At 40.7% G+C, this 27,943-nt stretch overlaps 2 protein-coding genes across 8 annotated transcripts in view; one reads left to right on the plus strand and one right to left on the minus strand.

The window, feature by feature from the left end:
* Positions 1-5,883: 5,883 nt before the first annotated feature.
* ECD (ecdysoneless cell cycle regulator) lies at positions 5,884-27,585 on the minus strand. 3 transcript variants are annotated; one of them, XM_061635328.1, is made up of 14 exons: positions 27,434-27,585; positions 24,744-24,956; positions 23,631-23,748; positions 23,169-23,256; positions 22,686-22,864; positions 21,516-21,708; positions 19,493-19,621; positions 17,253-17,378; positions 15,049-15,134; positions 14,382-14,488; positions 9,656-9,839; positions 8,170-8,237; positions 7,626-7,843; positions 5,884-7,401 (listed from the first exon to the last, which is right to left on the minus strand). In XM_061635328.1, the coding sequence occupies exons 2-14, from the start codon at positions 24,940-24,942 to the stop codon at positions 7,177-7,179; spliced, it is 1,920 nt and encodes a 639-aa protein (XP_061491312.1). In that variant the 5' UTR covers positions 24,943-24,956; positions 27,434-27,585; the 3' UTR covers positions 5,884-7,176. The 3 variants fall into 3 exon arrangements, with proteins under 3 accessions (XP_061491312.1, XP_061491311.1, XP_061491313.1); XM_061635327.1 differs by lacking the exon at positions 27,434-27,585 and adding an exon at positions 26,912-27,258; XM_061635329.1 differs by lacking the exon at positions 27,434-27,585 and adding an exon at positions 26,745-26,894.
* Positions 27,065-27,943, plus strand: part of FAM149B1 (family with sequence similarity 149 member B1) — a 35,473-nt gene continuing 34,594 nt past the window's right edge. For 2 of the 5 annotated variants that reach the window (XM_061635330.1, XM_061635334.1), the window contains exon 1: positions 27,067-27,382. In XM_061635330.1, the coding sequence (XP_061491314.1) occupies positions 27,333-27,382 (50 nt within the window). In that variant the 5' untranslated portion in view covers positions 27,067-27,332. Of the gene's footprint in view, positions 27,383-27,943 lie in introns of all 5 variants that reach the window. The other 3 variants (XM_061635333.1, XM_061635331.1, XM_061635332.1) reach the window with 3 other exon arrangements.

The raw sequence follows: 27,943 nt of genomic DNA on the forward strand, positions 1-27,943 counted from the left end.
AGTTTATTTATTTATCTATTTATTCAATTTGTATCCTGCCCTTCCTCCCTGCAGGAGCCCAGGGCAGCAAACAAAGCACTAAAACACTCTAAAACATCATAAAAACAGGTCTTAAAATATATTAAAACAAAACAGCATTAAAAACATATTAAAAAAACAACTTTAAAAAGGGTTAAAAACATAATAAACAATTCTGACACAGATGCAGACTGGGATAGGTCTCAACTTAAAAGGCTTGTTGAAAGAGAAAAGTATTCAAAAGGTGCTGAAAAGACAGAGATGGCGCCTGCCTAATATTCAAAGGGAGGGAGTTCCACAGGGTAGGTGCTGCCACACTCAAGGTCCATTTCCTATATTGTGCAGAACGAACCTCCTGATAAGATGGTATCTGCAGGAGGCCCTCACCTGCAGAGCGCAGTGATTGACTGGGTATATAAGGGGTAAGACGGTCTTTCAGGTATCCTGGTCGCGAGCTGTATAGGGCTTTGTACACCGAAACAAGAACCTTGAACTTGGCCCAGTAGCAAATGGGCAGCCAGTGCAATTCTTTCTCCAGTGAGCAGTCTCACTGCCGCATTTTGCACCAGCTGCAGCTTCCAGATCAACCTCAAGGGCAGCCCCACATAGAGCGCATTACAGTAATCCAGCCTAGAGGTTACCAGTGCGTGGACAACAGTGGTCAGGCTATCCCGGTCCAGAAACGACCGCAGCTGTCTCACCATCCGAAGCTGGTAAAAGGCACTCCTAGCCACTGAGGTCACCTGGACCTCTAGCGACAAAGATGGATCCAGGAGCACCCCCAGGCTACGGACCTGCTCTTTCAGAGGGAGTACGACCCCATCCAAAGCAGGCAACTGACGAATTATCCAAACTCTGGAACCATCAACCCAAAGCACCTCCGTCTTGCTAGGATTCAGACTCAGTTTATTGGCCCTCATCCAGCCCACCACTGAGTCCAGGCAGCGGTCCAGGGCTTGCACGGCCTCTCCCGATTCAGATGTTATGGAGAAATAGAGCTGGGTATCATCAGCATACTGCTGACACCTTGCCCCAAAGCTCCTGATGACTGCTCCCAAGGGCTTCATATAGATGTTAAACAGCATGAGGGACAAGATGGTACCCTGCGGCACCCCACAGCTTAGCTGCCAGGGGGCCAAAAGATAGTCACCCAATGCTATTCTCTGAGAATGACCCTGGAGATAGATAAGAACAACAGAGTTGCACTCCCCATCCTCCCGATAAAGGTCATCCATCAGAGCGACCAAGGCTGATTCAGTCCCATAACCAGGACTGAACCCAGACTGGGATGGGTCAAGATAATCTGTTTCATCCAAGAGTCCTTGCAATTGCTGCGCCACAACCCTTCCCTAAGAAGGGGGTATTTGCAACCGGTCGGTAGTTGTCACAAACCAGGGTGGGCTTCTTCAGGAGTGGTTGAATCACCGCCTCTTTCTTTCAAGGTAGCTTGAACCACTCCCTCTCGCAATGATGCATTGACCACACCCTGGATCCATTTGGTCAGACCCCCTCGGCAAGCTTTAATAAGCCAAGAAGGGCAAGGGTCGAGAGGACACGTTGCTGGCCGCATCATCGCAAGCACCTTGTCCACGTCATCAGACCACATCAACTGAAATGGTTCCCAAGAAGTTGCAGCAGACATTGCACTGAACACCTAATTGGGTGGTGTTGTTTGACTAGAACTCCCATCAGCCCCAGAAAGCATGATAAATGGACAGGGATAATGGGAGTTGTAGGTCAGTGACGTCTAGAGGGCCACAGGCAAAAGACAGATAGTGAATTGAGGCATTCGACAACACTGCTTATATGTAGTTGGCTCATCAACTTTTTCTCCCCAAGCTGTATGGTTTCAAACAGACTCAGTCAGATTACATGAGGGAGTTTATCATAGGTCCAGGCTCAGCATAGCACTTTCACTGTCCTGAGGTTGCAGACTAAGCCAACAGCTGCTTTAACAGGCCATTTTAAACAGAATTACATTAACTAGAATTCACTTGCTTAAATGTTTCTACTTTGATGATGACTATATATTTTTATATAACTGTAAGATGCATTTTTGCAAAAACCCAGTCTGTTGTGTTGCCACGTTCAGGAAGAAGTACAGTACTTATTGCAGCTGAAGAATAATGAACATTGATTTGGCTTCAGCAACAAGTGTAGAGATCAAAAGCTCAATTTAAAAAAAAAATGCAAGTATTTTGTTTTAAATTGCTTCTCAGATGGAAGCTCAGTCAATTAGAGGTCACATTCAGTTCAGTGTCTGCTTCTCAGTTAAAATATGGAGGGCATAACAATTGTCCTTTCCTCAAGGAAGTTGAACAATGTTTCAGTCAAATTGGACTCTGTAAATGCCTGTCTCTCTCTCAGAAAAAGACCTGATGAGAGCCTTGGATCCAAACAGAGGTGGGGTGGAGGGCTTTGTTTAGCCTTAACAAATGTTACACCTATCATCTACCACCTCTGACATTTAATTTTAGGAGCAATTGTTCATTCTTTACCATAGAAGTTTAATAGTTTTTTAAATGTTTAAAAAATTGTCTTTAATGCTGTTTTTTTAAAAACTGTTGTAACCTGCTCTGGAACCTCTGGGTGAGGGGGTGGCTGCTGCTGGTGGTAATTATAATAACAACAACAACAACAACAACAATAATAATAAAAATAAATGAACTGTTAAGTTTTGTTTGAACTTAGAGGTATGCATGAATCACTTAGCATGAATCATTTTCATGTCTGGTAGAAAAGCTGGAGGTCCTGGTTGAGAAACTAGCAAAGTTAAAGGACTGTTGAAACATTTTAGACATATGAGCAGCTGCAGTATTTCTAATTTTTGTTTTTGCATACCCCTTCTGTCTCCAGGGATGTGTTCGGTTCCAACTAAAGGGTGGATTTGGCTCTTAGCAGTGAATGTCAGTAGTTCTTCCTATTGTGGTAAAATGCTTTGCACTTACTCTCTTTGAGCCAAGACAAAAGCATAGTGTTAGGACTCAATAGAAAAGTAATCTAAATCCCCCAACACAAGGTGTCAAAAGCAAGCATGTAAAAGAAAAGCAAAAGATATTTACAGTAAAACTTAAATGTGTGGGGAACATTTGGCCCTCCAGATGCTGCTGAACTACAGCTTTCCTCATCCCTGGCCATTGGCCATGCTTGTTGGGACGGATGGAAGTTGTAGTTCAGCAACAGCTGGAGGGCCAAGGATTCTCCACAACTGAACCAGACCCCCTGCATTCCAGCTTACAAAAAGAACGAAACCATAGTCATTCTGTAGTTGGAAAGGTAATTCCAAGAGGCACCTAATATCTGAATGTTATCCCCCTCCCTTTTCAGTAGCAACCCGAGGCCACTAATAGTTAGTAGCAGAGCTTGGAAAAGTTACTTTTTTTAAACTACAACTCCCATCAGCCCCAGCCATTATGGCCACTGGATTGAACTAATGGGAGTTGTAGTTCAAAAAAAGTAACTTTTCCAAGCTCTGGTTGGTAGCACTGTCATGCCTCAGAAAGCTGCTAAATCAGGTGGCTAACCTGTGGCCCTCCCAATATTCTTAGATTACAACTCTGGAAATTCAGAGTCTACTCCTGAACAAAATAATGAGTTGGAACATGGAACCACAGGAAGGTGGGTAGAAGCAACATTGCACTAAAGACTCCCACTACTATAATGTCATTGGCTGCCACTGGTATACACACATGTGAAATGCATATGGTTTCACACCCATGTGTCCTGCTATTCCCCAGTGACTGGTGTGCAGAGGCATGCTGCCTGGTCCTGAAGGTAGAATATAGCCATCATAATTTAGGAGCTGTTGATAGCCTTATTCTCAATCTATGTCTAATCCCATTTTAAAGCTGTCAGATGGGGGCCATCACAGCACCTTGCTCAAGTAGGCCCCCTCACCTTCCAGAGCAGCATTTCAGGGGGTAGGGGAAGGCAGAAGTAACAGAAGGGATTGTAAAGCTTCTGTGAAAGGAAGCTTCCTTAAATTAACCCAGCTTCTGGTCCAAGGATGAAGATAAGATTTACACTACACTAGTGATGGGCTGGTTCCGCCGCAATCGGATTTGCTATCGGATTACCCATGATTTCTAATATTCTCTATATTTGCGGAGAGGATTTAGAAGTCTCAACTCTCCATAGCTGTTTTCCAATTATCTTTTTAAAAATCTGCTTTGAAATCGATAGTGTGAGCGTTCATGTTTATCAGTCTTAACTTTCTATGTCAGCTCTTGAAATGTGTATTCCCTTTCACTTAGGTCGCGTGTATTCGACAGGCAGAGGGGGCTGATGCATTCTGTAAAATGACATTTGCTGAGCCTGCAGCGGGACAGGCGGGGAAAGAGAGGAAGCCACCTCCAAATATCTGTTGTCCCAGAGTGATCCCTTCTATTTGCTTTATCTTCTTTTTCTCTCTCTCACACACACACCATTTAGTGGAGGAAAGGGGCATAAATTGATCATTTTGTAGGACAGGAAGTTTTTATTTGGGGCTGGAGTGTGCAGTGCATTTAATTGCTTTCCGCTCATAGAGGGAGGGAAGGAAGGAATACAGAAAAGACTGTTTGGGTATAAGGGAAGAAGGGGGAAAGATGATTTCCACTTAAGATTAACTTGAAGGTCCCCTTAGCTCTGTCTCCTCCTCCTCCTCCCCAATGTATGTGCGTGCGTGCATGTGTGTAAAAGCCCCATCAAACTGCAATCATTACAGCTGTTTTTCTCCCAGCACAGCTTTTATACTGCCAAAAAAAAAAAACACTTACTGACTGTGCTGGGGGCCATAATGGGCATAGATCAGAGGAGAGGGAGAAATTGACTAGCTTTGCCTAGGTGAAACTGCCAAACTGGTAGGCACGCAGGCGATCTAGTTTTCCATGGGGGGGGGGGAGAGATACGTTTCAGATAAGAAGTGCTGAAGGGGCACGATGAAACTGGCCACCACAGAGAAAGCCTTTCCCCCCCTTCGTTAGAAATAATTATCTAAATATTGATATTTCTCAAGAGGAAAAAAATCAGAACAGTAAAAGTAAACTAGTGCAGAAAGCAAATTGAAATGGAAAGAAGCCACCTTTCAGTTTGATGGAAATGCAGTTGGCTCGACTGCAACATGAGGATCCCATCCCTACAATACACTTAAAAGCTGATGCTAAACAATGTCTTAGTGAAACTAGAATTAAAAATCACTTTGAATCCAAAAAGGCCATAGGATATATTGAATCTCATTCTCAGATGTCAGGGACAGAGCTCCAATATCTGATTCCTCCCTCCCCCAACATCTGATACAGTAGGGCCCCGCTTTACAACGTTCCGCTAATACAGCAGTTGTGAATTGTAGAAAGGCCCTGCTTTACAGCGCTTGTTCCACTTTTACGGTGGTTTTTTGCCGCTGTGCACCATTTTGGTCAATGTAAGTCAATGGGATCCGCTTTACAGCGGGGGTCTGGAACATAACCCGCTGTATGACCGGGGCCCTACTGTATTACACTTTCAATGTGGGTTGGGCCAGGGCATTTCTAGGAAGGATTATGAAACTGCTCAGTTCTGAAGGATCCAAAGCAGTTCTTGTCCTCTGACACTCCCCCAAACCAGGGTCAGATTTAGACCATCTCAATGGGAGCAAAATGTTTTAAAAAGACTATGGGTCACAATAATGCTCTGACCTTACTAGTGCCTGGTCAGCAAGAACACAAGAGCTGTGAACGATAAACTTTTCAGATTTTGCCCCCGCTCCCAGGTTAGGATGGAGTTAACTTTTTTTTTGCTGTAAATTTTTGTGTGGGTCATTTTGTGTATGGAAAAGTAGCATGAAAATTAAATATACTTCCAACAGCTGCCTAAGAACAAAGACTGAAAGAACATTCTAGAAACTCATTTTCTTGCAGCCGTTTTTGAATATGTTTACTTATGTGACAGTTGGTGTGTGGAAGATCACTAGACAAATAAAATTAGATAAAATATCTAACACTACAAGCTATAATGGAGAACAGGAAAAATCCTTCCCATTAAAATTATTTAACAAAAATGCATGAAAAGAACGCTAAGCAAATGTTAGGGTGGCATTCAATTAACTCATTCTGCCAGCATATGGATTACTGCCAGCACAACACAACTTCCTTCCCATGTGCCACCTAAATCTGTTCTAGAGGTTAGCCCAACTGTCCAGAGCAAATGTGGGAAGGGCACAGAGAGGAGGGCCAGTTCTTGCTTTCTGTTTTCATTACACTTTAACAGACGGTCAGTTATTTGAAATTAAACTTGTTCAGTTTCACAAGCTGGAGTGATTATATAATCACTTGGCACCTTATAGAATTAACATTAATATTACAGATGGGGAAGATGAAGGCCATTTGAAAGGGATGTATTTAAGACTGAAACATAAGACTTAAGATGTAAGCAAGATCTGACTCAGCAACATCTGGCCTGGAAACCATACAGTGACTCCTTAGGTAAAACAGGCCTGAACCTCCTGCTAGTTGCAGCCTAAATATCGACAAGCCAGGTCAATCCTAGTACAAGCACTGTACATAGTGAAGCTTTTGAAGTTCAAAAACAAAATAGATCTTTACAAAACATGACAAAAACCTTAACAGTAATAATCAGCTCAACAGATTAAGGTTGCCTTCTCTTAACTGCTTGACCTCATTGATGTCAAAAGAAAGTTTTTTTCCTGCACCATTTTGAATGTCTAATTATTGAATGTTGGAAAGAAATATAAAAAGGCCTCACTGTGTATGAAGAGAATCTCATTGCAGGTTATTTGAGGTATTACAACTAGGAAGCAAAAGGAACATGGGTAAGACTTGGTGTTTTTTCTTTTCTTTGTACAAACACCCACTTTACAGAAGGCCCTTTGTGTCCTTCCAACATTGTTTCCAACACCTTTAATATAAAAAGTCATATGGAAAAATATTTGCTATGCTCCATTTTTTCAAGACATCCTAGTTATATTACTAAAATGTTTTTTCAAATATGAAGACTATTTTTGTATTTTTAGATGCTGCTTGCGTGTATTTAAAGTTGCTTGCATACTGGTCAGCCAAGTCCTGAAAACCTTTCATCCTTCATTCCAAAAGGGGGAAAAAAGAAAAAGAACTGCTTCTTGTGATGTGCTCCTATGCAACATATCCCTAGAGTAGGAAACCAGATTTTTCCATCAATGAACAGCTAGTGAGATTTGTTGTCTGTATTTTCAGGCAAATGTACTCCCATGCTTTGCAGAAGGTTAGAGGCGGGTCCTGCTAGTCCGTCTTGAGCATTATATGACTCAAGCAGGTTAGTCACAAGGTTTAAATCTATATCCACAGGTGTCAAGTTAGTGTCATCTGCAGCAAAGTTGTCTTTCAAATCACTCTCAGGATCTTGGGATGAAAATACTTTATGAGACCCAATCTGTAGAAAAGACAGACGGTGAAATTTCAGTTACGTTTTTACTAATATTGCATACAGATCTTTTTTTAAAAAACATGATTTACACACAGCTGTTGCCAGAAACAGCCAAGCGTTAGAAACACTGTGTAAGTTAAAATTGTAGCTGATTTTTGGAATAAGGCAATGATTGCATACTTCTCTTCTTCCTAATGATCACTATATAGGAGGACTAAGTTAAAACATACCACTTTGGACTGATTGGTAAAACTTTTTCCAATATTAGTGGATGCCAGTTCATGGTCCATTTCATCCATGTATGATTTGAGAGTTCCAGATGGTTCATTCTGAGATGCTGTTTCCTCTCTACTACCAGCTTCCAGCTCAGACTCTTCATCACTATCTAGGAATTCATACTCTTCTTCCTCTTCCAAATCATCAGAATCCAACTCTTCTGAATTTCCTCCTAAAAATGTAACAGAATCAATTCCCCCAAAAATACAGAGAGAGGGGAAAAAATATAAGAATATATTTGAATAACCAATAAAACAATATGTTACTAACTTTGGGAAGAATGTTTTATCTGTTTTATGTTTTTATTATTGGCACTTTATTGTTTGTTGATTATTCATTGTTTTGTGATTGTATATTAATTTATGTAACTGCCCTAGGAATGGAGGGTGAAAGGCCAGTAACAAACAAACAGATTTAAGGAAAGGAAGAAATCGTGATTTACCACAAGAGTCTTCCCTCTACACCCACCCCAATTTCCATGGGCACCAGTAAACTCACCCAATATTTTGTCTAATGCATTTGTGAATGAGTCAACATCAAAAGTGACGCAGGCCTCAGCAGGGGACCTGAAAGGAAAAAGGTCATAATTACATTCTTTGTATAGCTGGCATTTGTTATTTGAGAAAAAATATATTGGGTTGTACCTAGCAAAACGTTTCTGCAAATGGAAATTCCTTCAGTTTGCAAAAGGGGGTTTAATCCACTGGAGGCTTCTGCAAACAGAAGGGGTGGCAAAGCCAATTTTTGCTTATTCACTCTCCTGCTCTGCAGTCCCGTGAGCCATCTCCCACACTGTTACAGGGTGTCTCCCAACCCTCCCCAAACAGATTTTTTTTTGCAGGGAGGGGCTTCAGAAAAAAATCACATCGCCTCCCCTCTTCTGTTTGTGGGAGCTGAAAACACCCTTTTCTGGGAGCTCAGCTCATGGACTTCAAGATCCAGCCCATTGTATATTACTGAAAAGTGCAAAAATAATTACAAAGACAGTTGTGGCATGAGTTTGCATAGGCTAAAAGCCTACTTCAGATGTAAATCCAAAGCTTTTTGCTGTTTTTGTTGAAGCAGAACAACATGAGTATTCTAGGGGAAAAATGTGTCCATCTGCCTACGAACGTTGGCAGAATTCACTGTATGATCAGGACGTTCAAAGTCTTTTAAAGTAAGACTTTTGAATATAATAAAGACAGGCTTCACCTAAACATTAGCTTACTGATATGAGTTATGCATGCAGACCAAACCTGCAGCACATATAGACCAATTGTGATCTTTTCTCTGTATATTTTTGGCCTCTTGAAGAATTCCAAATACCTACTGTTTTTATCTTTCTGCTACATCTTTGTGGGAATATCTAAGCCCAGCCCACTCACCCCAGCAGATGTGAGAGTGAATAATGCCTGCATTCACTACATCCCCTATTACTCTTCCTCTCTAAGGATTTAGAGACACCTGGAGGAATTGGCGGCATTTTTTTCCAGCTTGTTGAAGCCAGCAAGTCAGTGACATTCTCCTGTCCATCTGCATCACTCAGTGGATAAGCTGATCAGAGTGTGAAAGACTTGTTTGCTGTTGCTGCTAAACTCAATGAGAAATGGGGGAAGGGAAACCAATCATCCAACCTGTACAGTGGCCTATAGCCTAATGGTAACAAAGGAGGCTCAGTATTATCTATAGATAATATTCTATCTCCAATTCTAACATAACTTCTGTTTGTTCATCAAATAATCTTGGAACTTTTGGAATTTTTCCAGTTCCTCTTGGCAGCAGTTAGTCACTTCAGGATGAGTTCAGCCTCAGCAAATTATACAAAATGGCTAGAGGATCCATTTGCAATTTAAACCTTTAAGATCTTTTTCCAGTAAGAAGAACATGATTGAAAATCTAAGGTAGTTCAAGCCTGTGCTATGTCGGCTTGGAGAACTGAATTACTAAACAAATGTTTCCCACTACACAGAAACTTGCACCAATCGGGTATTTCAAGGCATACCATGGTATTTCTGCTCCTTCATGTGTTGAGACTTTAGATATAAAAGCTTTCATGCTTTCAGTGACCTCTGCCAAGTCATAGTTCTGTTCCTCCTCATTTGAGGGGGGAGTGGACTTGTTTGTGCCTGATACCTCCTTAAGGATCTGATCCAGAGTGTCTGGAGAGATTTCCAACCAGCCATTATCTGAAAGAGTAAGACATAATACACACTGTCTAAAATGTGGCAACTCTGGCTCAGAAGTCAACTCTAAAATGAATGAGTTACTAACAAGCTGCCAAGGCTCAGTGGAGAACATAAGAAAGAAGGACAGGGGATCAATGTCAGTTACTTTGTGGCTCAAAATTGAGCATCACTACTTCCACCGCTCTTTTTTAAAAAAGCATTAAAGCAAGAAACACATTTCAGCTTGTTCCTTCATTGAGTTGATCTTTACTCCTTTTGTGCAAAATGGGTAAATTTATATGTAAACTCATACACATTATGCTGAATCCTAATTCACCAGGCCTGAAATAGATATGTTATTTGGGGTTAAAAGATCAAGAGCAGGTTGAGTAGTCCTGGACAGAGACATGTGCTACTTACTGGATAGTGGGGTCAAATGCTCATATGATTAGGCTGAGAGATGCCACATCACACAGTGCAAGATCCCGCCGGGCAAAGCCCAGGTCCCCAAGCCTAAGCTCCCGCAGTTGCCTCCCAACATAAACCATCACCACCACCACCAGCAGAAGCTTGGAGAGTAGCAGCTGAGCAAGCCCAAGGACATGGAGAGGAAGACAACATTGAAACAGCAAACAGCTTCACTGTAACAAATGCCTGTCGCCCTTCTGCCTCTCGAGAACTGCCGCCCCTGCTAACACCACCACCTCTTTCTTGGCGGTGCGGATGATAATGTTATTTGTTATTTAAATTAATTTTTGTAAATTGTATTGCTTTTATTGTATTTTTATTGTATTTGTATACCTGTACTTATTTTTCTTGTAAGCTGCCTTGAGGGCCTTTGGGCAAAAGGTGGGATATAAATAAAATTTAATAATAATAATAGATTACATGCTCCCTAATCTTCCACATACTAAATTTCATCAATACCTGGATTAGTTGTTGCATCCGACTATTGTTATCTCTGGTTAGAAATGAATCCAGGAAGGACTTCCGGGAAGGGTGACTTAGCCTGTGCCTGCTTTTGAGACGGGCTCCTGCCTCAAAAGAAGCTTATTCAGATATATCAGTCAGTTTTTTTTTTTTTTTTGACTGATTAAACTTCTCCCGGGTAGGGAGAAACGAAGAGATTAACCTCAAAGCCTATTTTTGTTGGGACGACCAGATCTCATTAATTTATGGGACGAGGTCCAGCCGACGAAGGTGGGACGGATTTTCAACAACAAGCTCTATCTGATAAAGCGAACGTTCATCTTATCTTCTAAGAGAGAACGCACTAACAGGCAAGCACCCTTCTTTCTATATTTTTCTTTTACTTGACTTAAATTGTTGCTGTTTAAAAGAGATTTGCCAGATTGATCGGTTTTTGACATCTCACTGGGGAGCCATAACTTCTCTCTGCTACTCACTAATTAATAGCTTATCTCTGTTTTTGTTGCAAAAAGCTGTCCTGGATTTGCATTCTAAAGATATACACAGAAGAGGGATTTCTATTCCAGATTTTTATTTTGAAGAATATTATATTGTCTGAGACTACTCTCTTTTTGGTCTATTTTATTTTGACGAATCTGTTTCCTGACGACCGCCATTAATTGTTTCGATCCTGGGAACTGCATTTTGTTTACTTAAGCATGGAGAGATAAGGCTGTCTGCTCTGTTTATACTGTGATGTCACCAAGTTTGGAGTATTAACCCAATTGTTGCTGAAATAAGAAGTGGTTTTCCTATATTTTTCTTTTAAAATGGCAATTAAGAAAGTGGCTGAGAATCTGGAAATAACTATGTTTCAGAAAATAATGGATGAGATTGAGATAACGAAACAAAACCTGCGACAGGGTTGTAAGGAGCTGAAAATTGAATTGAGTAAAAAAAAGCAGGAGATTAAAGATATAGGGGTCCCTGTGAGAGAGGTGACCCTGGAAGGGGTCCCTGTGAGAGAGGAGACCCCGGAGATTGGAACAAACGTGGAACAGGAAAAAGATTTGGAGTCTATGGACTTTAGAAACAAAATCTATTGTTTGGAGACACAGGAGATTAAAGACATAGGGGTCCTTGTGAGAGAGGAGACCCTGGAGACTGGAACAGGGGTCCCTGTGAGAGAGGAGACCCTGGAGACTGGAACAGGGGTCCCTGTGAGAGAGGAGATCCCGGAGATTGGAACAAACGTGGAACAGGAACAAGATTTGGAGTCTATGGACTTTAGAAATAAAATCTATTGTTTGGAACTCAATGTTATCTCTGAAGAAATTAATGAAGATTCTAGAGATAAAGTTATCAATGGCATGGATAATCTTCTGGACTGGAATGATGTGATGGAGCCCAATATAGAGAAAATCTATGGAATTAATTGCAGCCATGTGACAATGGAAAAACTTTCAAGAGATGACCCAGTGTATTTTGAAAAAAAGAACAGAGATATGATTTTACAGCAGTATTTCAGCAACCTATTCAGAATGGATGGCAAGAAAATATTTGGGATAGAGGTAATTCCCATCAGACTCTTACTATATGACTATGGCTTTGACAGCAAGATTATTATGGAATACTGATAATGGAAGATTGGATACTGAAATTACTGGACTTAACAAGACTACTGAAGATGGAAGATGGAAAATGGAACTAATAGGGATAATAGAACAATGGCTACTGAAATTACTAAACCTAACAGATTCTGATGTGATGGATTAATTGAAATGTTTATTTTGACTATGGTTATGACAATAAGATTATCATAATTAGTAATGAGATGGATTAATCGATATGCTTATCTGGAAAAAAAAATTGATAGATATATTTCTTAAAGAATTGAAACCTCTCTTTGACTTTTTGTGGAAAGAATAAAGTAATGTTTATGAGATTTGATGATTAAGTAAGATAACTACTGGAGGAAAGTGATTTTATAATATGACTTAAGAGACAGGATTGTTATATATTATAGACTTATAACTGATTTGATCTTTGACAAATGGGAAGTCAATATTTTACTCTTTATTTTTTATTTTTGTTTTTTTTTTCTTTTTTTCTTTTTGTTTAACTATTTTTGATTTTGTTTTTTGTCTTTGAATGTTTTATGATTTCGTCTTGTATGCTTTATGAAAATCTGAATAAAAATTATTGAAAAAAAAAAAAGAAATGAATCCAGGAAGACACCTAACCTTGAGTCAACCTCAGTTCTGATTAATTACATCCAGGGTTCCAAAAGTTTACATGCAAGAGTATATAGGGAACCCATGAGAGAGAAGGGGAAGACAGGTAACCAGCATGCTATTCTTCACAGCCCACTCACTATTATTATTATTATTACATTTATTTATACCCTGCCTTTTGGCCAAAGGCCCTCAAGGCGGCTTACAAAGAAAAATAAACACAAGTATAAAAATACATCAATAACAGCAATACAATTTACAACAATTAAACTAAATAACACTACTACCCCTTGGTAATACTGCAGCTATACTGCACCACAATTATACAAGTCAAACTAGAAGAGGGAGGGGTGTGTCATGCCCTCGGACCCTCAGGAGCCATGGGGTGCATGCTTCAGACCCAATTCCCCCACCTTGGGCAATTGATCTGGAACCCAATTCCCAATTTCCCCTTGCCAAGGCTGTGCAAACCAACACCAACCCTGCAAGGTAGAAGACAGGCTGCCACAATCCCTTCACTGGTTCAACTCTGAGCTAGGGGAACTCAGAGCCCAGAAATAGGTAAACCAAGGTTCAAAAAGACAAGAGCCAAACAAACATTCCTTGTCCAGAAACCTCTGGTAAAACCAAAATACAATCCCTTCTTTGGTAGTTTATGGTCAGTGGTCAAGGTGCTAGATTCAGAACCAAATTGGTCTTACTCAATGAATACACAAGGTTAATAAGAAGCTGCTTTATTAAAAATATAAGTGCACATTTAATATATAGCAGCAAAACAATTCCTCAAAACCACACCCAACCAGGGGTTTAGGTATAACACAAGAGAGTTCAACACAACAGAAAAATAATAAACTAACTAGCCTGTTCTACTTACTGAAGAGGTAGTTGTTGGTAAATCTCATCTCTCCTCAGAGAGACACCAGCATAGCAAGAAGCAGTGGAACCCCACATAGGTAACCACCCATCTAGATGGAACCCAGGGGAACATTCAAAGGAACGTCCAGGGGGAACAAAGGCTATGGGTCTCAGCCCCTATACTTAAGGAAAAAGGCACACAACGGTTCAGGATGAATTAGCCAATCAGGGGGCTTTCTGATGCAATCATATTCCCGAAGCTTCTTCACTTTTTCACGCCTTGCAGGCCCCCCTCCCTTCTCTGATCTGAACCTTCTCAGGCCCGCATGGCCTTGAGTACCAGGCTCCCAGCGGATTAGCAGATAAACAGGTGTCCCCAAATCTGATCCACAGGGTTGGGGGAATCCCCAGAACAGATTTCAGGGCCTCTGAGGAGAGGGAGTAAAAAGCCATTGTGCAGCCAGACGTCCTTGTGCTAACACAACTATCATGGGATATCACTATCAGTAAATAGACACCAAGGGTAATCCACTTGTAGCCTTGCTCTTTCCCTCATACTTCTTACCATCCTCTGGAGGAAGACTGTTGGTTTCTTTCCCAAAATCCTCCAAACTAAAGGAAGTTGCTTTTAATATGTTCAGGATTTCTTCACCCGGGCTATCAGCAACTGAACTAGCAAAAAATAAAACATAATTCCAAAAATACAAATAAAATTTACTGAGCACACAATGTTTAGAACCACTTTTCCACTTTGTATAGCCCACTATATTCACAATTCAGCATAGAGCGTATGTGTGTGAAAATCTTGAGTATTTCCACTATGTGCACCTGTGTTTGGAAGCCAGTTGTAGAGGACAGTCAATGTCTACAATACTTATTTTTTCAGCACATTCATAGTATGTATTTTTTAGGTCTCAGTGTTGGTTCAGGCAGTTGTAATCTAACAGAAAACCTTGATAGTGTTGGCACATTCTTAGGAAAACTGTATTTGCTAACAGTTTTGGATGACAATTTTCTCCTTTGTGGATGCACCCTCACCAAGGCTAAATAAGCAGGAAGTGAAATCTAGTAGCAACTGTATGTTATAAATAAATGTTACACAATATTGAATAACATACACTTGTGGTATGCATATACATTATGTTGCTATTGTAAGCAAAACAAACAAAAATCAAGGAAGCTAGAAAAGCTAAGCATAGCTGAATCTATATAAGCAAACTCAACACTCTTACCTTTGTGGATTGATCACAGTATGTTGGAAATAACTTTCTGCTCTATGCAACAAATCCAGATACTGAGCAGAACCTTCCAGCTCACCCTATGAAATTCAAACATAATAGTATGTCAACGTATACCCCTCTGATACAAATATATAAGGGGATGTCCACAACCAATGCAAAATGTGTATGTATGCAGGAAGCTCCATGAACTCTATAATGCCCAATAACTGATCACTGTAATACTACCACTGGTAAGAGTTGTGATAAAAACAGTTAGCAAAACAGTTAAACACTTTGGACTCAGACAGAAGAGTTAATTTAACTGTTGACAGGACAGAGGCAGAATGCCTTCCTATACCAATTGTTCCTCCTCTGCACAGCCTATTGCACTTAATAAAAACTGAAAGCATGATTGAAGCCCTTTGAATTGAAATGGATGATCTCCAGATTGACTCACATGATAAAGCTGCTTTTGGATTACAACAAAACAGGGGGCAAGGCACAGCTTTTTCATTAAAAAGCACTGGTCCTAATACTGAGCAATTGCCCAAAGTGCCAAAACCAAATAGTCAGAATACAGCAGGCTTATTGTATATAATACACAAGTGGGTCTTGCAACAAAATGACACAATATGGAATACTCCTGTTCAGTGTTCCATCCAGCCATGCCTTCTTTTAGAATGAAATGGACGGCCTTCAAGTCAATCCCGACTTATGGGCAACCCTATGAACAGGGTTTTCATGATAAGCTGCATTCAGAAGGGGTTTACCACTGCCTTCCTCTGAGGCTGAGAGGCAGTGACTGGCCCAAGGTCACCCAGTGAGCCTCATAGCTGTGTGGGGATTCGAACCCTGGTCTCCCAGGTCATAGTCCAACACCTTAACCACTACACCACACTGGCTTTCTTTTAGAATACTCCATTCCATTAATCTTCCACTCCCATTTCCTGCCCCCCAACCTAAAAAAAACTATTCAACATTCTGCAGCAACTGAACATGTTCAGTTCTCATTGATCTGTTTAGGGTTCTTTGCCCTGCTAAGATTTTTATTTTTTTTTTGCAAATTTCAGGGTTTCCCTGACGCCGATGACACCTCTCTTGTTTCTCAGTAGACTAGTTTTGGCTATTTAGCCATCATAACTCAGCACCACAGGTTGCTATCTGTCTGTATTATCTCCTTATAAGAACATATTGTAATATACTGCACAGTCATAGAGAAAGATGTATAAAAGTCAAAATTGCTGCAGTATGATTAGAACAAAGAGGAAAACCCAGAGGGTAACAGTTCACTGTTAGTCATGAGTGCTCCTAGTATCACCAGGTGGTAGCCATTCCATCAAGCTGCAGGGCAGGAGAGAAGAGAAAGGATACTGGGCCAGGATGTTGCAAAGCCAGGTTCCTCCCTCCATTAACTGTCACCTACATTAGGCTATGACAAGAAGAGGAGATGCAAGGCCACCACCGGCTATGCTGATAATTCTTTGTGTTTATTATACACATTACAAACACTGATGACTAAAACAAGTGCTGAAATGTGCTCTTAAGAGTGCAAGTAAATAACTAAATATTCAAATATTCCCCGCAATAAAAACTCTGGGCAGATGGAACCCTTCTTTCTCAACCTGCTAGTTTTGAATATATTGGGAATTTTATGAGGTGTTTAAAAATAGGGGAGCAAACAATCATTTCCCAATCTGTAGCCTATCCAGAAACACATCAATTACTAGAGAATTGAATTAGTGGTTAAGGTGTTGGACTTTGACCTGGGAGACCAGGGTTTGAATCCCCACATAGCCATGAAGCTCACTGGGTGACCTTGGGCCAGTCACTGCCTCTCAGCCTCATGAAAATCCTATTCATAGGGTCACCATAAGTCGGAATCGAAGGCAGTACATTTACATTTAGTTGAGCTCTTATATTCAACCCTCCAAAGCCCTGAATCAAACCACAAGGATGAATCTTAGGAAACTGGGCCCACTGGAAAGAATCCTGTTTTAGCTTGATGCTGTAATACGGAAGATAAAGGCACCATTCCTTTCACTCTATGACTCTGGCAGCAAACAAATCCCCCATCAACTTTAACTGCTAACCAGAATTCAGATGTATGCCCTAAGGCAAGTAAGGTGACATGAAACCTGCAACATACAACCTAAGTTTAACTGGGTTAAGTGATTATATGGGCTTTGTTTTCTTTCAATTCATATGCAAAATGTTACCTTAAAATAATTGTTTTTCTTAAGACTGTTGAGAAAAGTATTCCACAATGGACCATTCAACATGCTTTTCTTGGAATCATGAGAAGGTGAACTACACTTGGAGCACAAAATTTCAAAACCATGAGCCTGTAAGAGATGTAGGAAGAATGAATGATTATTATGGACACAGACCAATAAAGTTAGATACACAATAAAACATACAGCTAATTCAAACAGTTAAAAACAAATTTAAAAAGCATATTTCTGTATAAAAAGCTGACCAAAAAAGTAACCTGATCTGCACTGAAGTAAGGAAACATTTTGCAGCCCTCACAGTAATGCGTCCCTTAAACAGAATACCAAACCTTCAGATCTTCCCAGAGTTTATAACAGAGAGCGAATCAACCTCTCTCCACACTCACCATATAAGTTACAATGCAAAAGAACATGATCAACAGACTCTATTGCTCCAGCTCCACAGACACAAACATTCATTAACTGGAGCCTTGCTAAATTGTTCATTTAATGTTGGAGAAGGCAGTACACTGAAAACAAGTGGTCATAAATGTATTCCTATATTGGCAGACAGTTAATGTGTACAAGTATGTAGCTGTAACAATCCCATAATTTGGAGAATGATTGAGAAGTAATGAAGAACAGAATTTTTCAGCTGCAGTTCTCATACACTGTAGATCTAAGTCTACTAATCTCTTTATATAACTGTCAGGATGCAGGATTGGGATCCTGGCACTTCAGAGGATGAGGAGGGGGAGAGGATCATTTTCCCAGAGTTGTGCGAAGAAAAACCCGGGGAGGGGGAAGGAATTCCAGAGTTAGCTTTGCCCAGCAGTGAAGACCTTGAACCCGAGACAGACACAGACGCCTCTCAGAAACTTCCCACGCTCATCCCCCTTCTCAGGCCAGAGCAGTTAGAACCAGAAGGAGGGAGAGTTCAACTCCCTCCTCAGTCAGAGAAAGAACCGCCTGATGGGCATGACATCCACCCCCCTCTTTCTCCAATACCAGAAACAGACTCTTCAGAAGGGGAGGGGGCAGCGCTTCCCCCTTCGCCAAGAACCAGGAAAAAGCAAAAGAGAACAAGGGGGAGAGAAAGGAGGGGTGTAGACGAAGGCACCTTGAGGCGGAGCGAGAGAATCCGCGCCAGAAAGGGCCCTTCATAAAAGTCGGGGGGGGGGCAGGGATTCCTTGTTCTGTCAACTTTCTTGCATGTCGCAGGACACGTGTATGGTGTTGCTTCATGAGGAGACGTAGTCTCTGTCTGGATATTACTTTAATAAAAACTGAATTGCTTTCACCAACTGGTCTGATTCCTGAGTCCAGTCCTGGACACGACAATAGCCAAGTTGGATCTTCTCCAACTCATAACTGCCCAAAACTTAATCTTCTCTCTTGTCCATCAACTAACAAAGGAGTCCAAGAGCAGTAAGAAAATAAAACTAGCATGAACCCAAGCTTTACACTGAACTGATCAAATACCCACTTCCAAAAAAGCAGCTGAGTTCCCCACACAAAAACCCAGTATTAAGGAAAGTAGACAGAACTGTTTCCACTTAAATCCAGCAATCAAGATAGGAATGCTGTAAGTGAGCTGGGCCAAGGACATAGCTTTATAGGCTTGAACAGATAAAGAAAAAAAGTTATCACCTTGCATAAAATAGAGTCTTGAAATAACCTGTTGGCTGCAATTTGCTGAATCAAATTACCAGAGCAGGAAGAAAACCACCACCACCATCTCTTTGCTTTCCATTTTCTTCAATTTTTAATCCAAGACTTGTTGGGATACATTTTCAGGATGATGTATCTCAGGGTATCTTTTAATTGAAATAACTTTAAAGCACACAAGGAGAATTTAAGATATTAACTATATTAGCTGTAATATAGTTATTACATATTAACTGGAAGAGCTTGCAACCTACTACAGCTTCTACTTCATGGTAAACATGAAGCACCATGAAACTCCATGGTTCTTACTTTAATTTCATACTTGCTGTAATAAGAATAGAGCATTAAAGAACCTTAAAATAGTGTCTATGTAGTTTTCTGTTAGCTAAGGCCCTGGACAATGTGCTGAACTGGACAAAATCTTGCTTCTAGGGTCAACTAGCAAAACACTTATTTTAAAGCAAATAAAAGCTTTTATGTGCATTATTAATAAAGTTATACATGTAAGAGAATCAATATCTTACTAGCCAAACCAAAGTTTTGTGTTGGAAATATCAAGTGTTAAGGTAAAGGCTTACCAGTTTCATGCCTAGTTCATGTGCTTTATACTGGGGATGTGACTGAGGAGGTAATGAGTATCCGCTTCGTCTGTCTGGTACAAACGTCTGTTGAACCAACTGTGCATATAGACACTTGGTAAAAGTAACCTGAAAATATAACAATATTTTATTAAATATACACTTGCCTCAAATCATGTTTGTTTGAATGTACTTTGAACCATAACTAGTTTCAAGCATTATAGAAACGGGGGGGGGGGGAACCCAAAATGTTTTCCAAAAAATATTGTGACACATGAGGGACTACCTGATCTAATGACTCATGAACTTTTGTAACCAACAGATTAATTCATCAGATGCACTAAGATGAATTTGATAAGTAAGTTATTGTCTCAAAGGTCATGCCACAGTACATCAATTAGTTCCTGTGGCCTGATTATCAGCTTGTGGTAACATGGAGAAGGCTTTTTCACTGGCAGCGCTGGGGCTATGGAATGCATTCCCTGCTGAAATACGAGGGGCCCCATCTGTATTGGAATTCTGCTGGCTTTTGAAGATGCACCTGTTCACACTGGCATTCCCTTCATCTCTCAACCTGTTTTAATTGCTGTGTTGTTTTAATGTGATGGTTCTATTGTGTGTTTTAATTATGGATGTTTATACCTGTAATTTGTTTTTATAATTTGTAGACCACTTAGAAGCCTATTTTGGCATTAAAGGGTATATAAATTAATGAATAAATAATCTTGGCTCTGTCTTCATGCTAGAAAATGTCATGGTCAGCATTTAAAGAGCTGCATGCAGACCTCTGCTCATGCGTGAACACCTTTTGAGCCCTCTCTTTCTACTCCAACCCCCCACCAGCACCACATACACTTTAGTGGACAGCACGATGAAAATGTCGACCCAGTGTGCGGCAGCTGTGAAAAAGGCAAATTCCATGCTAGCGATAATTAGGAAAGGTATTGAAAATAAAACAGCCGATATCATAATGCTGTTGTATAAATCTATGGTGTGGCCGCATTTGGAATACTGTGTACAGTTCTGGTCGCCTCATCTCAAAAAGGATATTATAGAGTTGGAAAAGGTTCAGAAGAGGGCAACCAGAATGATCAAGGGGATGGAGCGACTCCCTTACGAGGAAAGGTTGCAGCATTTGGGGCTTTTTAGTTTAGAGAAAAGGCGGGTCAGAGGAGACATGATAGAAGTGTATAAAATTATGCATGGCATTGAGAAAGTGGATAGAGAAAAGTTCTTCTCCCTCTCATAATACTAGAACTCGTGGACATTCAAAGAAGCTGAATGTTGGAAGATTCAGGACAGACAAAAGGAAGTACTTCTTTACTCAGCGCATGGTTAAACTATGGAATTTGCTCCCACAAGATGCAGTAATGGCCACCAGCTTGGACGGCTTTAAAAGAAGATTAGACAAATTCATGGAGGACAGGGCTATCAATGGCTACTAGCCGTGATGGCTGTGCTCTGCCACCCTAGTCAGAGGCAGCATGCTTCTGAAAACCAGTTGCCGGAATCCTCAGGAGGGGAGAGTGTTCTTGCACTCGGGTCCTGCTTGCGGGCTTCCCCCAGGCACCTGGTTGGCCACTGTGAGAACAGGATGCTGGACTAGATGGGCCACTGGCCTGATCCAGCAGCCTCTTCTTATGTTCTAACAAAAATCACACCTAAAAGTTGAGGCATTATCTTGAGTGTCACTGAATTTCACCTGAGGAGATCTGGTCAGAAAAGAAAAATTACTAACGCCTCAAAGATGTGCACAATAATAATAGTAATTCAAAACACAGGACTCTTTGGTATAGCTACTTTATGTGTTTTTATGTTCTTTTTCCCACACATTTTCTATCTCCTATTGACTGCGCCCTGTAAAAATAGATTTCAATATGATCACTCTAGTAACATTTGCATCTCTGCTAGTCTCCTATACACAAGTAAAGAATGTAATAAAAGCCCATAAAAACATATATAATGTACACATAATGTGACTTGCTGAGTAACAAGATTGGCTCAAAGTAGAATCATCACTTACGGAAGTCATTACACGTGTCTCAGGAGGGAAAGTTTTGAAAATGCGACATGCTCTTAAATCAATCGGGTCTCGCAGATAAAAAGCCTGGACTGCAGCAGATATTAACGCAGGACATTGCTTCAGTACTACTACAATACCAGCTGGAAGGTAACAGTGAGCTCGGTGAAAGAAAGTCTGAATTCTCTCAGGATACCTGTGGCACAAAATTGTAACATGATGCTGATTAAGATACATAGCTCGAATAGGACCAACAGTTTGTTTATACAAGGTAATACCTGTTCTTTCTTTTTTTAATCTAGCAGTATACACATATATGACAGATTTAAGGTAGTAAAACTAAGAAAGCTATACAGTAGGGCCCCACTCATAGGGCGGGTTACGTTCCAGACCTCCGCTGAAAAGCAAAACCTGCCGAAAAGCGGAACTCCATCAATAAAATGGCACCCAACGCCCAAAAAACGCCATAAAAGCAGAACAAGCGCTGTATGAGTGGGGCCTTACTCTATTTGAAAGCCGCCATGTTAGTGGAACGCCGAAAAGCAGGGCCCTACTGTACAATCAAACTGGAAAACTCAAGCCATTCAATAGTGCTGGATGTCTTCAAAGTCTGGGCACCTGTACAACTACAAAAAAAATCAATTTCCTCCCAACCACAAACTGTTGATAGTAGAACCCTAAATATATGTACTCAGAAGTCTCATTGAGTTCCATGGGGCTGGAGCTTACTTCCAAGTCAGTTAGTAGGACTGCAGTCCAAAAGGTCTGAAAGTGTAACATCTTTTTACTATCAAGGATGACTCTTTTTTCATTTTTTTCTACCCTTAAGGGGGGAAAACACTACCTTGTACTGAAAACTATTAATCATTAATGACATGAGAGAAAACTATCATGTTATTTTTTCACAGTTGAAAGACTAGAAGGTTGTAGTTGTCTGATCTTAGCAATGTGTTTTTCTCCCCTGACTTTTGTGTATGTGGAAAAGCCAGATATGTACAGAGGCCTGGATGTCAATGGTTATAGCCTCTCCGTTACAATACAGTTTAGAAATCTGGCCAGAAATCTCCCATGCCTTTATCATACAAGAGATACCACAATATGTACACTTAAGTAGTATGTGAAGTATTCCAGACACTGTATAATTGAAACATTATTTCCGATCAGGTCACTTACCCACTGATGCGCTTGTATACTGCTGTTCTAACAGATTTGGCAGCCACAAAGCTACCAGAATGGATAGATAACAACTTCAGTGCCTGAGGAATTGTAGGATTGGTAGCAGGTAGTAATGTCTCTTCTTCAGGACTCTTTGGCAATGGAATTATGCATAACTCCCCACAGTGAAAAAATACCTGACCAAAAAAAAAAATTCTTTGCCAAGTCTGAAAGTCGTTAATACAATTTATAGTTTCATAAATGATAATGATTTACCAAAGCAACATCACCAAACTACCCTGTAAAAAGTAGCTAAAAGACTTCAACATTGTACCTCTGCATGATAAATGTTTAAAGGATTTTAAGACTTCTTTTTTTTACAAAGGTTTCCAAGGCGACACAGAAAAATAAAATAAAACTTTATAAGCATAGCCAATATACACGCCAGCATCTTTAGATTTAGCATTGTTTTGGTAGTTGGCACTTTTAAATCGTTCTTACCCGATTACTGCTGTTTTCAGGATTCATCCACTTTGGAAGGTAATCAGCTGCTTCTATCAGCAGAAATTCACCATCATTATCATCAACCCTATTCAAATGGAAAATTAGAAAGCTATCCTATGCATATCTGGTCAGAAATGAACTCAGTGTGGCTTACACCCAGGCACATGTGCACAGGATTTTAGCTTTACTCCCTCATAAACATGGAACTCTTTCACCCTGATTTAGCAAGAGTGAAAGCTAAAATTATAAAATACTTTGAGGTAATCAAAATATGGCCTACTCTTAACCCAATCCCTGAACAATTAATCCCTTTGCCTCCATTTTACATTAGTATAATAGAAAGATGCCACAAAAGGAAATCTAATAGTTTAACTGAAAAACATATACATAATTGAGCTTAAGCTACTTCCACAAGTATTTGAATTTTGAATGTAATAATTGTTGCTAACAGAAAGGTACCTAGCTGCTAATTCTGCAAACTCTTTTGTAATTTCCTTGATAAGGTATACAATAAACCATTCATCTTCAATGTTATCTCCAAATTTTGTGAGACCACCAATATGAGCAGGAGTATCTCCTGGAAGAAAAGAAGTTAGACCATATTATTTATTTAACAAAATCTATATACTCGATTATAATAAAATATCTTAGCAGTTTACAAGATATATGAAATTTACCAATAAAAACAGTTAAAAACAAGTAATTAAAACATTTAAAAGAAAATTCACAGGAAAGTAAAAAGAGATTAAAACACATCAACATCTATATGTCTGGACTGGCTTGCTTAAACAAAAATGTTTTATGCAGGTGCTTAAACAGATAAATAGAAATCTATATAAAATAGAAATGGTTTAATACAGAAAACAGTCTAATAGTAATATTAGACTATTTTCCAGATACCCTTTGTAATAACCCTCTAGTCCCAATACCTTATTGTAACCAAGCCAAAGCACATATAAATTGAAATATTAAGATAATCTTGCCGTGTGCCTCCATCTCCCTCCCCTTCCCCTCCTCCCATGCCTATTTTAAGAATGTAAGCCCCTTGGAGTAGGGGCCTGCCAAACCTGATATTTGCAAAACACTATGTAAACAGAGAGAGTACAAATTATTGGTTTAAAACTATTTTTCAGGTAGACAGAAGTGTAATAAAAATTGACACCTGAAGTTGTAAGAGAAGGCTAGAAGAGCTCAGGTTCCTTTCATAACCAGGCTGATCATCTGGCTTAGGGATTTTTGTTCATTTGCTTTTCCTGAATAAGGTAGACTAAATGCATGGTATAGATAGTTTTTAAGTGTATGAAACATTTGAGTAAGGAACATATTCTGTATGAAAATCAAAATTTGAATTTTTTTGAAGCCATCTAAAATTCATTGGAAAATTAAGATCAGCACAAAAATCCACCCATTTGGGTCAGCAGAAATCATGGTCATTTGCATTAAACCTTGGACAGCCTCTATGATGCCACAATATCACTATCTGCATATTCTATTGGTTCTCATAGAATTGGGAGGCCACATTCTAGATTCAAAAACATCAAACCAGAATGGCAGCAATGGCAATCATTTTACCTTTTGCAGGTTTGCACTTTAGATTAAATGGCTGATTTTGCCAAATGTAGGAAACCAGCATGGGTGCAAGGTGTGCTAGTATCCCTTCAATGTACTGCTGAAGAATCTTTTGAAGATGTTCAGGATTTTCTGGTTCATGCATCAAGAACAGCTGGTACTCCACTGCATCTTCTGCAGATACAAGGTTCAACTTCTCCATTCTGTACAAAGTACCTTTTAAAAAGAAATGTTTCAAGACCATTTTCACAAACAATAAAAACACCTCCAACACACACATTAAAAATGCCAACAAGGTTGTCAAGTCAAGCTTTTATTGAAAGAACATGCATACTCCTATTTTTCTTGAGTAGTTAGAGATAGGTATATATAGACATTTCATAATGAGCCCTTCTGCTATCTATTTATTTTTTTGTGTCTTCCAAAGTGACAAGAAGAGTGCCACAGACAAGAATTGTAAAGAAGCCTCTTAATCCTAAAAGCTAGAAAGGTCATTTTTTCAATTTTTATCATTTGGTCACAAAATCATTAAATAATTAATCATTACACAATCATTAATCGTTTTCTATTCAGCTAACAGCCAGATTAATAGTTGATTCACTAGCTGAAGATTTTTATTTGCTTTATCTCTGCTTCATTTGCAAAGTGACCCTAAGCATTTTGAAGGAGAATACTGCTACCCCTTTCGATGTCAATATGTGCATGCATATTGTTTAATACACAGTCAGCTCTCTGGTCTTCATTTTCCTTCAGATCCACAGGCTGACCAATGATCCTTCAACACTGGGGTTTTTATCCTGACAGTGTGACAGCAACTTTAAAGGGTCACAGGTGGTAACTGTGTCCTTGATAGGGCAATTTCTTTCATGTGTAAACTGGAAGCTTCAACAGCACAGGAATTGAATACTTATGCAAGCAACATGTTTCAGTTTGTTTTTTTAACAAACATTTCCCAACATAAAACCAAAGTTACCTTACAGTAATTGATTTTGAGTTTCAGTGTTTCAAAATAAAATATCATACAGAACAAAATCACAAAGTACCATTTGTAATTCAGTAACATGAAAACATTGATCAGGGGTCTGATTACTTTTGCAAGACACTCTGTGTGTGTGTGTGTGTGTGTGTGTTTATATCCAGTTGTGTTAGTGTCACTTGTAGCAAATGGCATAAACTTTCATGGCCCATTTTCTCAGATGTAAATGACAAAGTGGGTTCCAGCCTGCAAAAGTTTACACCATAATTAATTAGTTTGCCTTTAAGATGCCACAAGACTCCTTGATATACATATTCTAGTCAAGAAAATTATTATATAGTGAACCTTCCCAGCTATGTTAACAAATGATGTTCAAATATTTTGTTCACCTAGCAGCCACAAAGCAGTACCTGGAAATTGTCTTTACGTATTCCCTTTTTGCTCACAGATCTGCTACATTTTTAGATAGCAGGGCTTCAGTACTACTAAAATTACGTAAGAGACAAAATCCCCCCCCAAAAAACCCTCAACACCACCAAGTAAAACTTTCCACAATATTTCATTCCCATGCAACAAGATTTGTATCTCGCCCAATAACAAAGAGATGAAGCAATATTCTGAATCACTTTAAGACAGCTTCCTAAAGTTCTCTGGGTGGTTGACAGTGAGAGAGATAAAAGTACATAAAAAGGTACCTGACTTTCTGAATTATTTCCAACCTTGCATGTGTAAAAGGCAAAGAGGGTTTCTGTCAGGAGAAAAGGAAGCAGCCACTGTCCTCTCGGAGGAGAACAAGGCCATGACTCAGTGACAAAGCGTATATTTTGAATGCAAAAAGTCCCACTATCTCCAGATAGGGCTGGGAGAAACCCTTGTCCGAAACCCTGAGGAGCTGCTGCCAGTCAATGCTGACAATATTGAACTAGATGGGACCAATGGTCCCAGTCAGTATACCTGTTCCATCCTAGTGGTAGTTTAGTCACTACCAGTTATCTGGGAGTAGCTCGATCCGAACACGGTTTACTCACTTTTGAGTAATATGCCACAATCCGATTTGCGCAACTGCCACGCATATGCTGTACGTGGGGCCTGTTTACCCACGTCACGACAAGCGAGACAAAGCCCGGTGGATTAGGGCGGAAGAGCAGCCTTCGCTCATGAGCCCGTTTTGGGTCTACTCATAAGTAAGCCTTACCGAGTTCAGTGGAACTTAATCCCAAGTAAGCGTGCATACAAAGGATTGAGACTCGTCCTGTCCACTTGGAAGTAAATCCCACCGAACACAGCTTTGAGCCGGCAAAGCACCTATTTCTGTTTGTTTTTTCCCCGTTGGAAAGCCGCTCGCTCTTCCCACCCTCCTCAAGGCAGCTGACCAAAGCTCCACGCGACCCGCCGCTCCGACTCCTTCAGCTAAGAAACCTGTGACGCCACTTCGACCGCGCCTGATACCTCACCGCCGCGCGCCCCCGCTCGCATCCTTCACCATAGAGCTAAGGTTTATCCCTAGCCTAGATCGGGTAGGAGGAACGGGGCGGGGCGTCGCCATGGCGGCCAAGGGCCGAGCCGGCCAGCCGGCAGCGCCAACGGGGACCGAGATGAAGCGCTGAGGTGGGAGGATGATCTCGCGATACACACGGAAGCCGGTGCCCCCCGACGCCCTGGGGATGTGAGTGACCTTCCCGCTGCTGCCCCTCTCCTTCAGCATCCTCCCACTGACCTCTGCCGCCTTGTGAAACGTCCGAGCTGGCGCTTGATCCTCTTCGCCAGTTGTCAGCGCCGCCTGCCGCTCTTGACGGGCGCTCTTCTCATTCCCACGTTCCTCTCCCCGTGGCGCTTACCACAGCGCCGTCCTCGGTTTCCCTAGAGGCCTCCCCCTGCTGGCCAAAATGGTCACTGCCTCTGTGCGTGTGCTGCAGACAGGCGAGTGCGAGGAAGCCGCGCGCCATTGGGCGGGCGAAAAGCCTCCAGAAGTGGGGGACGTGTGAAAGAAACAAGCTCTTCGGCCTAGTTCCCATTGAAGTGGCAGACTGGGGTGGTCAGGGCTGCACCCTTTCAGAGTGCCGGTCCGAGCTCTCCTGGGTGAATGTTCACGCACCCACCACAATAGATACTTTCACATAAAAACCTGCCATGCGGAGGAGAAGGGTACTAGCCTCCCCCCTGACATTTAGTTTTCTATGTTGAGGGAGTTTTTTGTTTAGGGAGAAGCAATCCGTCATATGAGACC

This window comes from Rhineura floridana, chromosome 7, assembly GCF_030035675.1.
Source record: "Rhineura floridana isolate rRhiFlo1 chromosome 7, rRhiFlo1.hap2, whole genome shotgun sequence".
In the NCBI taxonomy this organism is placed as follows: Eukaryota; Metazoa; Chordata; class Lepidosauria; order Squamata; family Rhineuridae; genus Rhineura; species Rhineura floridana.

What these genes read in the sequence shown, in the direction of transcription:
- ECD (XM_061635327.1), bottom strand. Translation starts at nt 26,948, where the DNA reads ATGCACGCTTACTTGGGATTAAGTTCCACTGAACTCG. An exon ending in AAAGTGCAAACCTGCAAAAG is followed by an intron (nt 23,749 to 24,743) that starts GTAAAATGATTG and finishes CTTTTCTTCCAG; the next exon opens with GAGATACTCCTGCTCATATT. An exon ending in TTTGCAGAATTAGCAGCTAG is followed by an intron (nt 23,257 to 23,630) that starts GTACCTTTCTGT and finishes CCATTTGAATAG; the next exon opens with GGTTGATGATAATGATGGTG.